At 37.0% G+C, this 13,088-nt stretch overlaps 1 protein-coding gene across 1 annotated transcript in view; it reads right to left on the reverse strand.

The window, feature by feature from the left end:
- Positions 1-13,088, reverse strand: part of HECTD1 (HECT domain containing E3 ubiquitin protein ligase 1) — a 52,371-nt gene that overhangs the window by 38,450 nt on the left and 833 nt on the right. Inside the window, exons 2-8 of the mRNA XM_011941861.1 lie at positions 12,380-12,643; positions 12,205-12,281; positions 8,501-8,635; positions 7,806-7,952; positions 5,538-5,632; positions 3,270-3,375; positions 318-452 (exon numbers count right to left, since the gene is read on the reverse strand). Coding sequence (XP_011797251.1) covers positions 318-452; positions 3,270-3,375; positions 5,538-5,632; positions 7,806-7,952; positions 8,501-8,635; positions 12,205-12,281; positions 12,380-12,643 — 959 coding nt within the window. The remainder of the gene's footprint in view (positions 1-317; positions 453-3,269; positions 3,376-5,537; positions 5,633-7,805; positions 7,953-8,500; positions 8,636-12,204; positions 12,282-12,379; positions 12,644-13,088) is intronic.

A 13,088-nucleotide genomic window follows, 5' to 3' on the forward strand; every position in this document is an offset into this window, starting at 1 on the left:
GTCTTTATACATTTTTATGGCTATATGATATTCAAATTAACAGAAATAATTATACACAATTGTCAATTAAATTTAAATTTTTAATATGAATTATCTATTTAACATTAATTCATTGATTTGAATTAAGGTTTTTGTTTAGTATTTCAATATTACAAAATTATAATAAACATCTTCATGTAGAAATCAGTTCTAAAATGGAATTACTGGGCCAAAGTGTATTACCATAACTCTGGATATATACTTCCCAAATTACTGTTCTAAAAGGCTAAACCACAGCTCAGAATGCTTATTTCACCATGCCCTTGCCAGAAACTCACCATTTTCAAAAGGTACTGTTCCAGAGATTCAACTGTAGCCAAAGGTTCCATCTTCAACATTCTGCCAGTCCTGTCAATCAATGCAGTTTCACCAGGTGCACGTTCCAACCGAAATCGTAATCTCCTTGTAAGTATCTACACAAAAACGATCAAAATACTTTGGAAAATGTCTTGGTTTTTGTCTCAGAGTTGTAAAAAATCATACACCCTAAAACAACTGCGATGTATGAAGTATAAACATAATGGAACTATGAACAAATGTCTGTTTTCTATTAAAGATTCTTTTTTTTTTTTTTTTTTTTTTTTAGATGGAGTTTTGCTTTTGTTTCTCGGGCTAGAGTGCAGTGGATTGATCTTGGCTTACTGCAACCTCTGCCTCCCGGCTTCAAGCGATTCTCCTACCTCAGCCACCCAAGTAGCTGGAATTACAGGCACATGCCACCACCCTGGCTAATTTTTGCATTTTTAGTAGAGACAGGTTTCACTATGTTGGCCAGGCTGGTCTCAAACTCCTAACCTCAGGTGATCCGCCCACTCCGGCCTCCCAAACTGCTGGGTTTACAGGCGTGAGACACCATGCCCAGCCTATTTAACATTCTTTAGGCCAGGCATGGTGGTTCAGACCTGTAATCCTAGCACTTTGGGAGTCTGAGGCAAGAGGATCAATTGCTTGTGCCTAGGAGTTCAAGACCAGCCTGGGCAACAGAGCGAGACCTCATCTCTACATATTAAAACAAACAAACAAAAAATTAGCCAGGCATGCATGCCTGTAGTTCCAAGTATTGGGGAGGCTAAGGTGGGAGGATCAACTGAGCCTGGGACACAGAGGGTGCAGTGAGCCAAGATCATGACACTGCACTCCAAAAAACAACGCTACAGGAAAAGATTCTTTTATAAAAGGGCCACTGAGTAAGTTACAGTGGCTATCAAGAAAAAGACAAAGTTAACTTCCTAGAATTTCTAAACAACTTCAAATACACAACAGTTTAAACAAACTTATAAAACTTTTTAACCAAAGTGACTTATAACTCACAATTTTCCAGGTAAGTTTTTGAAAAGTAGCTAATTGGCTTACTCCGCTAGAATATATTCTACAGGATAAGTATCCCTAATCTAAAAATCTGGAATCTTGAAAAGCTCCAAAATCTGAAACTTTCTGAGCACTGACATGATGCTCAAAGGAATGTTCACTGGAGCATTTCAGATTTTGGACTAGGAATGCTGAATCGGTAAGTATAATACAAATATTACAAAATCCAAAACACTTCTCGTTCCAAGCATTTTGGATAAGGAATACTCAACCTGTATGATCAAAGGCTAATAAACTTTAAGAGATGCAAAACAGTTTTTAATCCAATACATTTTAGTAAGCAACAAGCACAGGACTAGCAATTTTAGGCGGTTTCATTTCTGTATAAATCTTAACTAATTCCTATAAAAACAATTAGAAGATTTATATGTGCATTTTGGTAGTTTTAGACAGCAAAATTACCAGAGAGCACATTCTGGCCTTCCTCTCTTTGGATATTGCACAATCTCCTGAAGTGAAAAATGCGTAATAAAAGGCATCGGTGCACTGTCTTTGAGACTTATCTCCAACTCATCCACTTATCAGAAACAAAGCTTAAAAACGATGGACCAAACAGTCCCCCTTACTCCTGTTATTCTGTCTGAAACAAAACACAAAGTAGCCCTCTACATCTTTTACATATAGAATATCAGGTGCAACTACTGCACTGTAAAACTCCCTAGATAAGCACTCCAGTTTGGGAGTCTACTGGCACTGATAACAGTACCGGGTTCTCACAGGTATGGCAAGTTTTGTTAGCTTTGCATTGCTTTGGCATATATAGATCCTCAGTCACTCATTAAAGGCTGTTATTTAAAAGAAACTATTCCATGCAGTAGAATGCAGAACAAAATTCAAAGCAGAAGGCCTTGCTAGGAAACCCTTAAGAAACCCACAAAAAAAAGTGATAAAAGTTCTGGGCTAGGATATCAGTAAAACGTATTGTTTGTTTGCCTCTAGATCCCAGCTACTAAAGAAAAGAATAATTGAATGAATGAGAATGTAAATAGGAAGTTACATATTATATACAGATATATATATATGGGGAGGAGGAGGGAAGGAAAAGAAACAGGCTATGAAACCATGTGGTTGACAGGACTAGTGAAGACTTGGGCAATCTGACTCTAACCACTGACATCAAGAAAGACCTGAAAAAAATTGTGCTTAAAATATCTTGACGTTTTTTCTTATGTTTACAATATAGAGATAAGGAAGGGACTTGCCATGGTCTGAATGTCTGTGTCCCCGCAAAATTCATGTGTTAAAACTTAATCCCCAGTGCAGTGATGTTGGACGGCGGAACTTTTGGGAGGGTTCTGCCCTCATGAATGGGATTAGTGTCCTTTAAAAAGAAGCCTGAGAGATCTTGTTCATCCCTTCTACCACGTGAGGACACAGCTAGAAGGTTCCATCTAAGAGGAATAGGCCCTCACCAGACACCAAATCTGCTGGCACCTTGATCTTGGACTTCCCTGCTGCCAGAATTGTGAGCAATTAATTTCTGTTTATTAAGTTCGTAGGAATTTTGTTACAGCAGCCCAAATGGACTAAGACAGAACTGACTCATAATTGTAGAATAAGAGGAACTCTTTTCTCAGCTTTTTCCACTGATATAATATCTTTTGCCACTTATGATCTATGAAATATAATTCTTTTAACAAATATTAATGAATAAATGTATCATTTTCCAGTGATTTGATCAAACAAAACAGACTTCAAGTCATTAAGATCAATCGAATGGCATATAAGCTAAAATCTTTAAAGATTAAGTGAATCATTTTTATTTTAGTCCGACGTGAAAAAAAATAATTTTTTTAAAGAAAAGTGTCACACTGTTCCTAGATGCATTCAGCAATACTAGCTGCTACATTTTTTATGGTTACCTGGAGGTTATATGTGGATCCTGGTGTATCATACAAATGGAGAGGTAGGCGTTCAATAGATTCTAGTACAGCTATTAACTTTCGAATTAATGCAACTGCTGGTCGACTGTGAAGAAATAATTATTATTAAGAGCTTTTGTATAACTATATGTAAATGTTCATGCAGAAAATATAGTAATCAACTTCACTATATACCCCTACTTTTTCATGACTACAAAGTTTAATTTTTGTATTAGATTATGTCTGAGTAGAGATACTCTTACAACTCAATTTCCTTCACTTAAGAATAAAACGTTTCATTTTTTGAATAAAAACTTAATTATATTTAAAGCAGATGTATGATTTATTTTTAAAGTTTAAATAATTTTATTTGATATTTGATAAATAAAAAAGAATATAAAGTAACAAAGTTTTGAAAAAATATTTCATGGCAAGGATATTACAACATATCCTTTCTCATTGTTAGACTGTAAATTGCGATGACACTTCCAGAAAACAATGTGAAAATTTGAATCAAGAACTTTTAAAAATCGTCTTGCAGAGCTGGGCAAGGTGGTATATGCTGGAGTCCCAGCTACAAGGAAAACTGAGAAAAGAGAATCACTTGGCGGGGCGCAGTGGCTCAAGCCTGTAATCCCAGCACTTTGGGAGGCCAAGACGGGCGGATCACGAGGTCAGGAGATCGAGACCATCCTGGCTAACACGGTGAAACCCCGTCTCTACTAAAAAATACAAAAAAAAAAAAAACCTAGCCAGGCGAGGTTGCGGGCGCCTGTAGTCCCAGCTACACGGCAGGCTGAGGCAGGAGAATGGCATGAACCCAGGAGGCGGAGCTTGCAGTGAGCTGAGATCCGGCCACTGCACTCCAGCCTGGGCAACAGAAAAAAAAAAAGAGAATCACTTGAGCCCAGGAGTTTGAGGCTGTAGTGTAAAATTATGGCACCTGTAAATAGCCAGTGGACTCCAGCCTCAGCAACACAGCAAGACTCCATCTCTTAAAAAAAAAAAAAAAAAAATCTATAACCTTTAACACAGTATTACTACTTATGGAATTTACGTAAAAAGATGTTTCCGTTGAGACTAGTATATTTGAGTATTAGTAATAGTTTTCAAAGAGCTAAAATGCTTAACATAGTAATACTTCAATACATTATTATACATCCATAAAGATATAATATGCATTCATTAAAAATGAAATTTGAAATTAACACAATTATCTGAATTGTATAACTTATTTTAAAAGTGCAATCCCATTCAAATGTACACAGAATAATATAATGAACCTTCATCAACCCAGCTTTAGCAATTAGCTACTAATGGCCAATCTCCATCCAGTTCTCTCCTTTTTTTTTTTTTTTTGAAACAGAGTCTCACTCTGTCACCTAGGCTGGAGTGCAGTGACGCGATCTCAGCTCACTGCAACCTCTGCCTCCAGGGTTCAAGGGATTCTCCTACCTCAGCCTCCCGAGTAGCTGGGATTAAAGATGCTCACCACCAGGCCCAGCTAACTTTTTATTTTTAGTAGAGATGGTTTTTTACCATGTTGGCCAGGCTGGTCTCGAACTCCTGACCCCAAGTGATCCACCCACCTCAGCCTCCCACAGTCCTGGAATTACGGGTGTAAGCCACCGTGCCTGGCCTCTCCTTCTTACATATTTTGAAAAAATACTAAAGAGCTTATCATTTCATCCAGAGATAGTCTTTGTACATAAATCTAACAAAAAAATTATTTTTTAAAAAAAGTAGTATTACACGTTAAAAAAGAGAAATTATTACTCAATTTATCAAACATTTCATCAGAATTCAAATTTTCAACTATCTTAAACAGGCACGTAATTTAAACTAAGTGATCAGGCCAGGAACGGTGGTTCATGCCTGTAATCCCAACACTTTGGGCAGCCAAGACAGGAGAAATGCTTGAGTCTAGGAGGTTGAGGCTGCAGTAAGCTAAGATGACATCACTGCACTCCAGCCTGGTCAACAGAGCGAAACCTTGTCTGAATTTACAAAATAATAATAATCATGAATAAGTAAACTAAGTGATCAGCTGCATTCATACCAGACATGTAATTTCAATGTTTCTTTTTATTCCATTAGATTAAAAAAAACTTCAAAACTTTTCCTATTATACATGTATAATATGTTACTTTCTTGTTAAATAAGAGTTTCTTTTGTGTGTGTAAATGTTATACTAGACTTATTTTAAAGGAAGCATGCCAACTGTGTAAACACTACAAACATCAAATTCAAAGAAATTTGGGGTTTTACCTTTCATCATCTTCATTTTCACTAAAGGCAGTTTTAAAAACATTTATTCTTTCTACCAGCTGACTACAATCTTGTTTCATATCCAAATCCATGCTCTAAAGAAAACAAAAAGTATAAAGTCTCAAAAAAAATAATTTAAGGATCTTACTGAAATTTACCAAAAACTAAGACACAAATGTTAACATATTGTTATACAATGATCACTACAACCTGAATAAAATCATTAATCATTTCATCTTTCAATTAAAATTATTTTTACTATGTGACTAGTAGGCCATGGCTAACACACAAAATTTTTTCCTTCTTCAATGTTATAATGTACTCAGCAATTATGCTACAAAATCAGTGTTTCCCCAAGTATACAAGATGGTTTCAGATTACATTAATATAGGAATGAACATTTTCCATTTTAACAGTACTATTTACTTTAATAAGTATTAGGAAAAAACTGGTACATCAAAACTATTTCATAGATTACCAAGTGATATAATGTGATATATCACTGTAATAAATGGGAATAAATGCAAATAGTAAAGTTTATGAAGGGACTATGGGACTCATTGAAGTGCAGTTTTTTTTTTTTTTTTTTTTTGGAGACAGAGTCTCGCTCTGTCACCCAGGCTGCAGTACAGTCGTGCTATCTCGGCTCACTGCAACCTTACCTCCCAGGTTCAAGCAATTCTCCTGCCTCAGAATTACAGAAGAGTAGATGGGACTACAGGTGCATGCCAACATGCCTAGCTAAATTTTTTTTGTATTTTTAATAGAAATAGGGTTTCACCATGTTGGCCAGGCTGGTCTCGCACTCCTGACCTCAAGTGTTCTGCCCACCGCGGCCTCCCAGAGTACTAGGATTACAGGCATGAGCCACCGTGCCTAGCCTAAAGTAAATATTAAAAGTGCATCAGCACATACAATGATTAAGATCAAGAAATCAACTCTGGCCAGGCGCAGTGGCTCACACCTGCAATCCCAGCACGTTGGGAGGCCAAGGCAGGCAGATAGCTTGAGCCCAGCCTGGGCAACATGGTGAACACGCAGATGCACATGCACAGGCAAGTGCACACACACACAGGCACACACACCAAAAAGAATTAAAACTGAGTAGTCTGCGTTTCAGCAAGCAGCACGTATACCAAAACTGAAATGATACAGAGATTAGTATCGCCCCTGCATAAGGATGACACACAAATTCGTGAAGCATTTCAAATTTTTTAAAATATAAATAATTAATTAAATAGAACTAAGTAGAACTGAAACGAAAATAATTCTTTCATTAAAATAAAGGAAAAAAGAGCCATGTGTAGTGGCTCACTTCTGTAATCCCAGCACTTGGGAGGCAAAGGCGGGTGGGTCACTTGAGGTCAGGAGTGCGAAATCAGCCTGGTTACATGACAAAACCTCGTCTCTACTAAAAATACAAAAGTTACCCGGGCAAGGTGGCAGGCGCCTATAATCCCAGCTACTCAGGAGGCTAAGGCAGGAGAATCACTTGAGCCCAGGAGGCAGAGGCTGCAGTGAGTCAGGACTGCACCACTGCACTCCAGCCTGGGCGACAAAGCGAGACTCTGTCTCAAAAATAAGTAAATATATAAACAAAGGAAAAAAGTTTTACCACAATAAAGAGGCATTCTTAAATCAAAAAAAATATAAGGTTATTAGCAAATATTTATCAAATTTTCACATAAACTTCCTACACTTTTTTTTTTCCCTTTTAACTCATCTGTATTTGTTACAACTTTAAGCAGAATGTGACTCGAGCACTACATTTCCATCCACAAGACTGGGTCTGAGTTATTTTTGAACAGCTTTATGATATGCTTAGGTAGGCTTGTAACTTTGCTCCTCCAAACAATACTTTTCTTTGGAAAACAGGCCCCGTGGAGAGATCCTTCCATCATAAACTTCCTAAACTTTCACTGTTCATACATTATGTATATAACTTGGGTACTTAAGGTCTACAGACATATTCTATTTTATATAACTTAGGTAAAAATCAGAGCAGTGAATAATAAACCTTAGGCTGAAGTGTTTTTAGTCAACAAAACCTTTAGCAAATTATAACTGGGAACTTAGAAATCAAAATAAACCATTATTTAATTCATTTGGCTCAAACTAATGATAAAGGTTGAAGAAATTAGAAATATTAACATCATTCAGCTTTTAAATATTTCTTGACAAAACAAACTAAAAACCACTCTACCAAAGGAGTAACTACAAATAATTTCTAAAACTATATTTTTGTTCTTTACTACTTGATAAACTTACATTGTTTAACACAGTAAGAAGTGCCTGTACCAAGCCACTGCTACACATTTCATATGGTGAAATTGTGTTTTCATCCTTCAAAAGTACAATTAGGTTTTCTAAAGCTGTCTTCATTAAATCTCTCCAAGTGTTCTCACTCTCAATACACTAAAATAAAAAAAAAATTCATGAAGACAATCAAAAACATAAACATAGCTCTTAAAATAACTTACCAGAATACCAATTATCATGACAATAATTTAGATATTAAGCAAAATTAAAAGTTAAAATGATTAACACAAATTATGACTACCAGAGGTCAGCAAACATTTTTGTAAAGGGCCCAGTGCAAATATTTTAGGCTTTGCAGGCCACATAGTCTACGTCACAACTATTCAACCATGCCCTTGTAGCACCAAAGTAGTTGTAGACAATATGTAAATGAATAAGCATGGCTACGTGTGATAAATTATATGGATACTGAAATCTGATTTTCATGTGTCTTGAAATTCTCCTTCTGGTTTGTTTTCAATCATTTAAAAGTATAAAAACCATTCTTACCTCATACAGCCATATGCAAATGGGGAGCAGGCCAGATTTGGCTCCTGGGCCATAATTTGCTGACCCCCTACTCAATACCCATGACATAAAGGATAGAGGGGAAGACATCAAACTAAAACTCACTACACATCATTAAAATCTAGAGGTTGACATACTTGTCTATTTGTATGAAGCTCCCAAGATGACTCTAACTGAGTTGCTATGTTTCTGAGTGTTACCACTACTCCACGAGGCATGCTTTCAACAGCTTTAAAGTGGTCATCGTATAAATCTCGAGCCATAGTTCGTACCTACCAAAATAAACATAACAAATGTTAATATTTGTTAATAACTAGTTAATAATTTTACCAAATCTTCACTTTTATAGACACTCACATTTACTTATTTCACCATGAAAAAATAGGTATGTACTGTCATTTGGGCAAATGAGCTCTCGAAGTTACAGTTATTTAAGAAAACAACCTATGTTCTGGGTCTGATGAAATTTAGTACAGGATATTATTCACAAATCATATGCTTAAGTAATGTAATTTAGGATTCACCTAATGCCATTTTAATCCCAAACAAACCAGCATAACTCTAATGCAACAGAAAAAACCTATTGCTGTAAACTACTTAATAATATTTTCTATTCTATTTTGGTATGCCCTTCAGAATTAAAAGATGGCAATCATGGATATCAGACGACTTTGAAGAAACTGTCTCTTTATAAAACAGTATTAATAATTAATACTGGTATGGTGGCTCATGCTTGTAATCCTAGCACTTTGGGAGGCGGAGGCAGGCAGATCACTTGAGGTCAGTCAGGAGTTCAAGACCAGCCTGGCCAACATGGTAAAACCTCGTCTCTACTAAAAATTAAAAATAAAATTAGCTGGGCATGGTTGTGCATGCCTATAGTCCCAGCTACTCAGGAGGCTGAGGCAGGACAATCACTTGAACCCGGGAGGCGGAGGCTGCAGTGAGCAAAGATTTGATGCAAGACTTTGCATCAAAAAATAAAAAATAAATAAAAAATAATTAATTAAAATTATTTTTGCCTAAAATATTTTGATGCATACTTGTTTATATATGCAAAAGGACAGCCACCTACTCACTGAGTTGTTACTGATTTCAAATCAAGAAAGTGAAGCAATAATTTTTTAAATTTTTTTCTTATAATTTCAACTTTTAGATTCGGGGGTACATGTGCAGGTTACATGGGTATATTGTGTGATGCTAAGGTTTGTGATATAAATGATCTCAACATCCAGGTAGTGAGCATAGTACCCAAGTTTTGGAACCTTTGCCACCCTCACTCCACACCCTCCATAATTTTTATTTTTTTAATGAGAATACAAGATTGAGACAACGTTCTCATTGAATTTTTTTAGTTTGTGTTACAAAATTTCAGTCCCCTGTAGTCTAGATTTGGTTGGTTAATAACAACATATTAGGTATACCAAAAAGCTCTTGAGATAGGTGATTTATAGTCAGATTATTCAACGATTCCATGCTTGTAAATACGAGTATTCATTAAAATTTGTAACCTCAAAATCAATCATTTCAGAGCTTTCACATTCATTCACGGACATGCACAGTGCAGCAATAAATTTACGGTGCCTGATATGCACGTTCCCAGCAGAATTCAAAAAGGTGACACACTTTCTTGCTTTGGGTCTCATACTATAAACAAGTGCCCTACTCCCAATCTACTTAGCATCACACTTATCGAATTTTGGGGCTTTTTCTTCCTGATTTCATTGTTTCAAATGGCCCCCAAACATAGTACTTAAGTGCTATCCAGTGTTTCTAAGCACAAGAAGACTGTGATGTACCTTACAGGGGGAAAAGACAAAAAAAGTGTGTGCTAACATATGCTCTGTTCAAGCATAACAGTGCTATTGGCCAGTTCAATACTAACAAATCAATAATACATATCAGGCTGGGTGCAGTGGCTCAGGCTTGTAATCCCAGCACTTTGGGAGGCCGAGGCGGGCAGATCACTTGAGGTAGGAGTTCAAGACCAGCCTGGCCAACGTGGTGAAACCCCGTCTCTACTAAAAATGCAAAAATGAGCCGAGCATGGTGGCGCACACCTGTAGTCCCAGGTATTTGGGAGGCTGAGGCAGGAGAATCGGTTGAACCTGGAAGGTGGAGGCTGCAGTGAGTCAAGACTGTGCCACTGTACTCCAACATAGGAAACAGAGTGAGACTCTGTCTCAAAAAACAAAAAACAATACGTAGCAAATAAGGTGTCTTTAATAAAAAAAAAGGTGACAAAAATGTTGTCACAACAGGCCCTAGGCCTAGAAGAAATCTAACCCAGTATTTCTCCTACAAGCAATGGTTCAATATTCACAACTATAAAATGTAACCACTGTTGGCCGGACATGGTGGCTCATGCCTGTAATCCCAGTACTTTGGGAGTCTGAGGCGGGTGGATTACTTGAGGTCAGGAGATGGAGACCAGCCTGGTCAATATGGTGAAACTCCATCTCTACTAAAAATACAAAAAATTAGCTGGGCATGGTGGTGGGCACCTGTAATCCCAGCTACTCAGCAGGTTAAGGCGGGAGAATAGCTCGAACCCGGGAGGCAGAGGTTGCACTGAGCCGAGATTGCACCATTGCACCACAGCCTGGGCATCAAGAGCGAAACCAAGTCTCCAAAAAAACATTATTACAAGGGTTTCGCTAAGTTTCTTTAAAAAAAAAAAAGAAACACCATTATTACAATTTCTCTGGTCAAAGCCATAAAAAACACAAGAACTCTCCCCTAATCCCAATCACGTACAAGCATTCTTTGCATACTGTATTTAAAAACTGTATTAGAACCAGGCATAGGGCCTGTAGTCCCAGCTACTTGAGAGGCTGAGGCAGGAGGATGACTTGCACTCAGGTGTTTTAGACCAGCCTGGGCAACACAGAGAGACTCTGTTTCAAAACAAAACAAATAAAAAACAAATCCTATTTTATATTACCATTACAGGTAAAATAAACATGCTAGTCACCAGAAAATGTTGAATCTAACTATGAGATTAACATGGAAATATACTGGCCATATTTGAAAATAACAATGCAAACCTGATGAAAGCATTAAAAGATTAGTCAATTACGCATCTGCTACAGTATCTTCTTGAAGTAGTAATTTCAGCTGCCATAGCCATTAAACTAAGCAACAAAATAATCTGAATTTAGAACCAGGGAGTTAAGTTGCTGTATCACAAGGTATTAACCCAGATTGTAAAATATAATAGTCATTTTCAATCCCACTATAACACTAAAAATATTACTATCATTAATAATTTCAGGCTGGACGTGGTGGCTCATGCCTGTAATCCCAGCACTTGGGGAGGCCAAGGCAGGCGGATCACGAGGTCAGGAGATTGAGACCATCCTGGCTAACATGGTGAAAATCTGTCTTTACAAAAAATTAGCTGGGTGTGGCGGCGGGCGCCTGTAGTCCCAGCTACTCAGGAGGCTGAGACAGGAAAATGGCATGAATCTGGGAGACGGAGTTGCAGTGAGCCAAGATCACGCCACTGCACTCCAGCCTGGGCAACAGAGTGAGACTGAGTCTCAAAAAAAAAAAAAAAAAATTTCAATGAGTTGAATGTTTTTGTGCAATTAATAAGTAATTTACATTTTGTTTCATGTTAATATCCATTTTGATTCTGTTTTAATGTTGGTATTTAGTACAGGTATAAAAATAATATGTAAATAAATAAGAAAATGAACACTGAAAACAGGAAAACTAAAATACGTTATATTAGGGTTGCTTATGTTCTATGGCTCAATTTTTTTCAATGCTTATACTTAACCACTAAAAATTTACATCAGTATAAAAGACAAGAATAAAGCACATCCAACAGATATACCTTTTGCTTTGTTTTTTCTAACTTAGATTTCAGTTTTCTGCCTCTTTTGCCAGTCCAGCCAGTCACAAATTCTGAACCTTGGGGGGATAAAAAGAACATTCATAGAGCATACTTTATTACAATTTAACATATTCATTTATTTTTACCTACTAACCTTACATAGCTACATACTTACCCAGGGAAGTTTCTGCAGTAAATGAATGTTTGGTTCCTCTATTAGATTCAAATACAAAACCAGGTAAATCTTCTTTCAATATTGTAGCTTGCTGACCATCTGAATTATGAATAGCAATTTCTCCTTCTTTCAAACATGTCAGTGACCAATTTCCTACAGTAAGTTTAGTGGGTCCTGGTGCTGAGAGTATAGGTTGACTTGAAGTAGATGGCTTTACTTGGCCTCGAGCTCTTTGTAACTTCTCTAAGAATTCACTTCGGCTTTCTATGAAGACAAAATACTTGTTTTAAAAATCTTATTTCTTTCAAATATAACTTGTATTTTCTCTTAAAAAAAAAGACCTATTAAAATATAAATTTTAAACAATAAAACTAAATTAGAAACTGGAAATATTAGCCAGGCATGGTGGTATGCATCTGTAGTCCCAGCTACTTGGGAAGCTAAGGTGAGATGATCACTTGAGCTCATGAGTTTGAGGTTGCGATGAGCTATGATCACACCACCGCTCTCTAGCCTGGGAAACAGAGTAAGACACTGTCTCCCCCTCCAAAAAAAAAAGAGCTAGATTTGTAAAGATATTTTTTATTTTTTATTTTTATTTTTATTTTTTTGAGACGGAGTCTGGCTCTGTCGCCCGGGCTGGAGTGCAGTGGCCTGACCTCAGCTCACTGCAAGCTCCGCCTCCCAGGTTCACGCCATTCTCCTGCCT

This window comes from Colobus angolensis, unplaced genomic scaffold (genome assembly GCF_000951035.1).
Source record: "Colobus angolensis palliatus isolate OR3802 unplaced genomic scaffold, Cang.pa_1.0 Scaffold202, whole genome shotgun sequence".
Classification (NCBI taxonomy): domain Eukaryota; kingdom Metazoa; phylum Chordata; class Mammalia; order Primates; family Cercopithecidae; genus Colobus; species Colobus angolensis.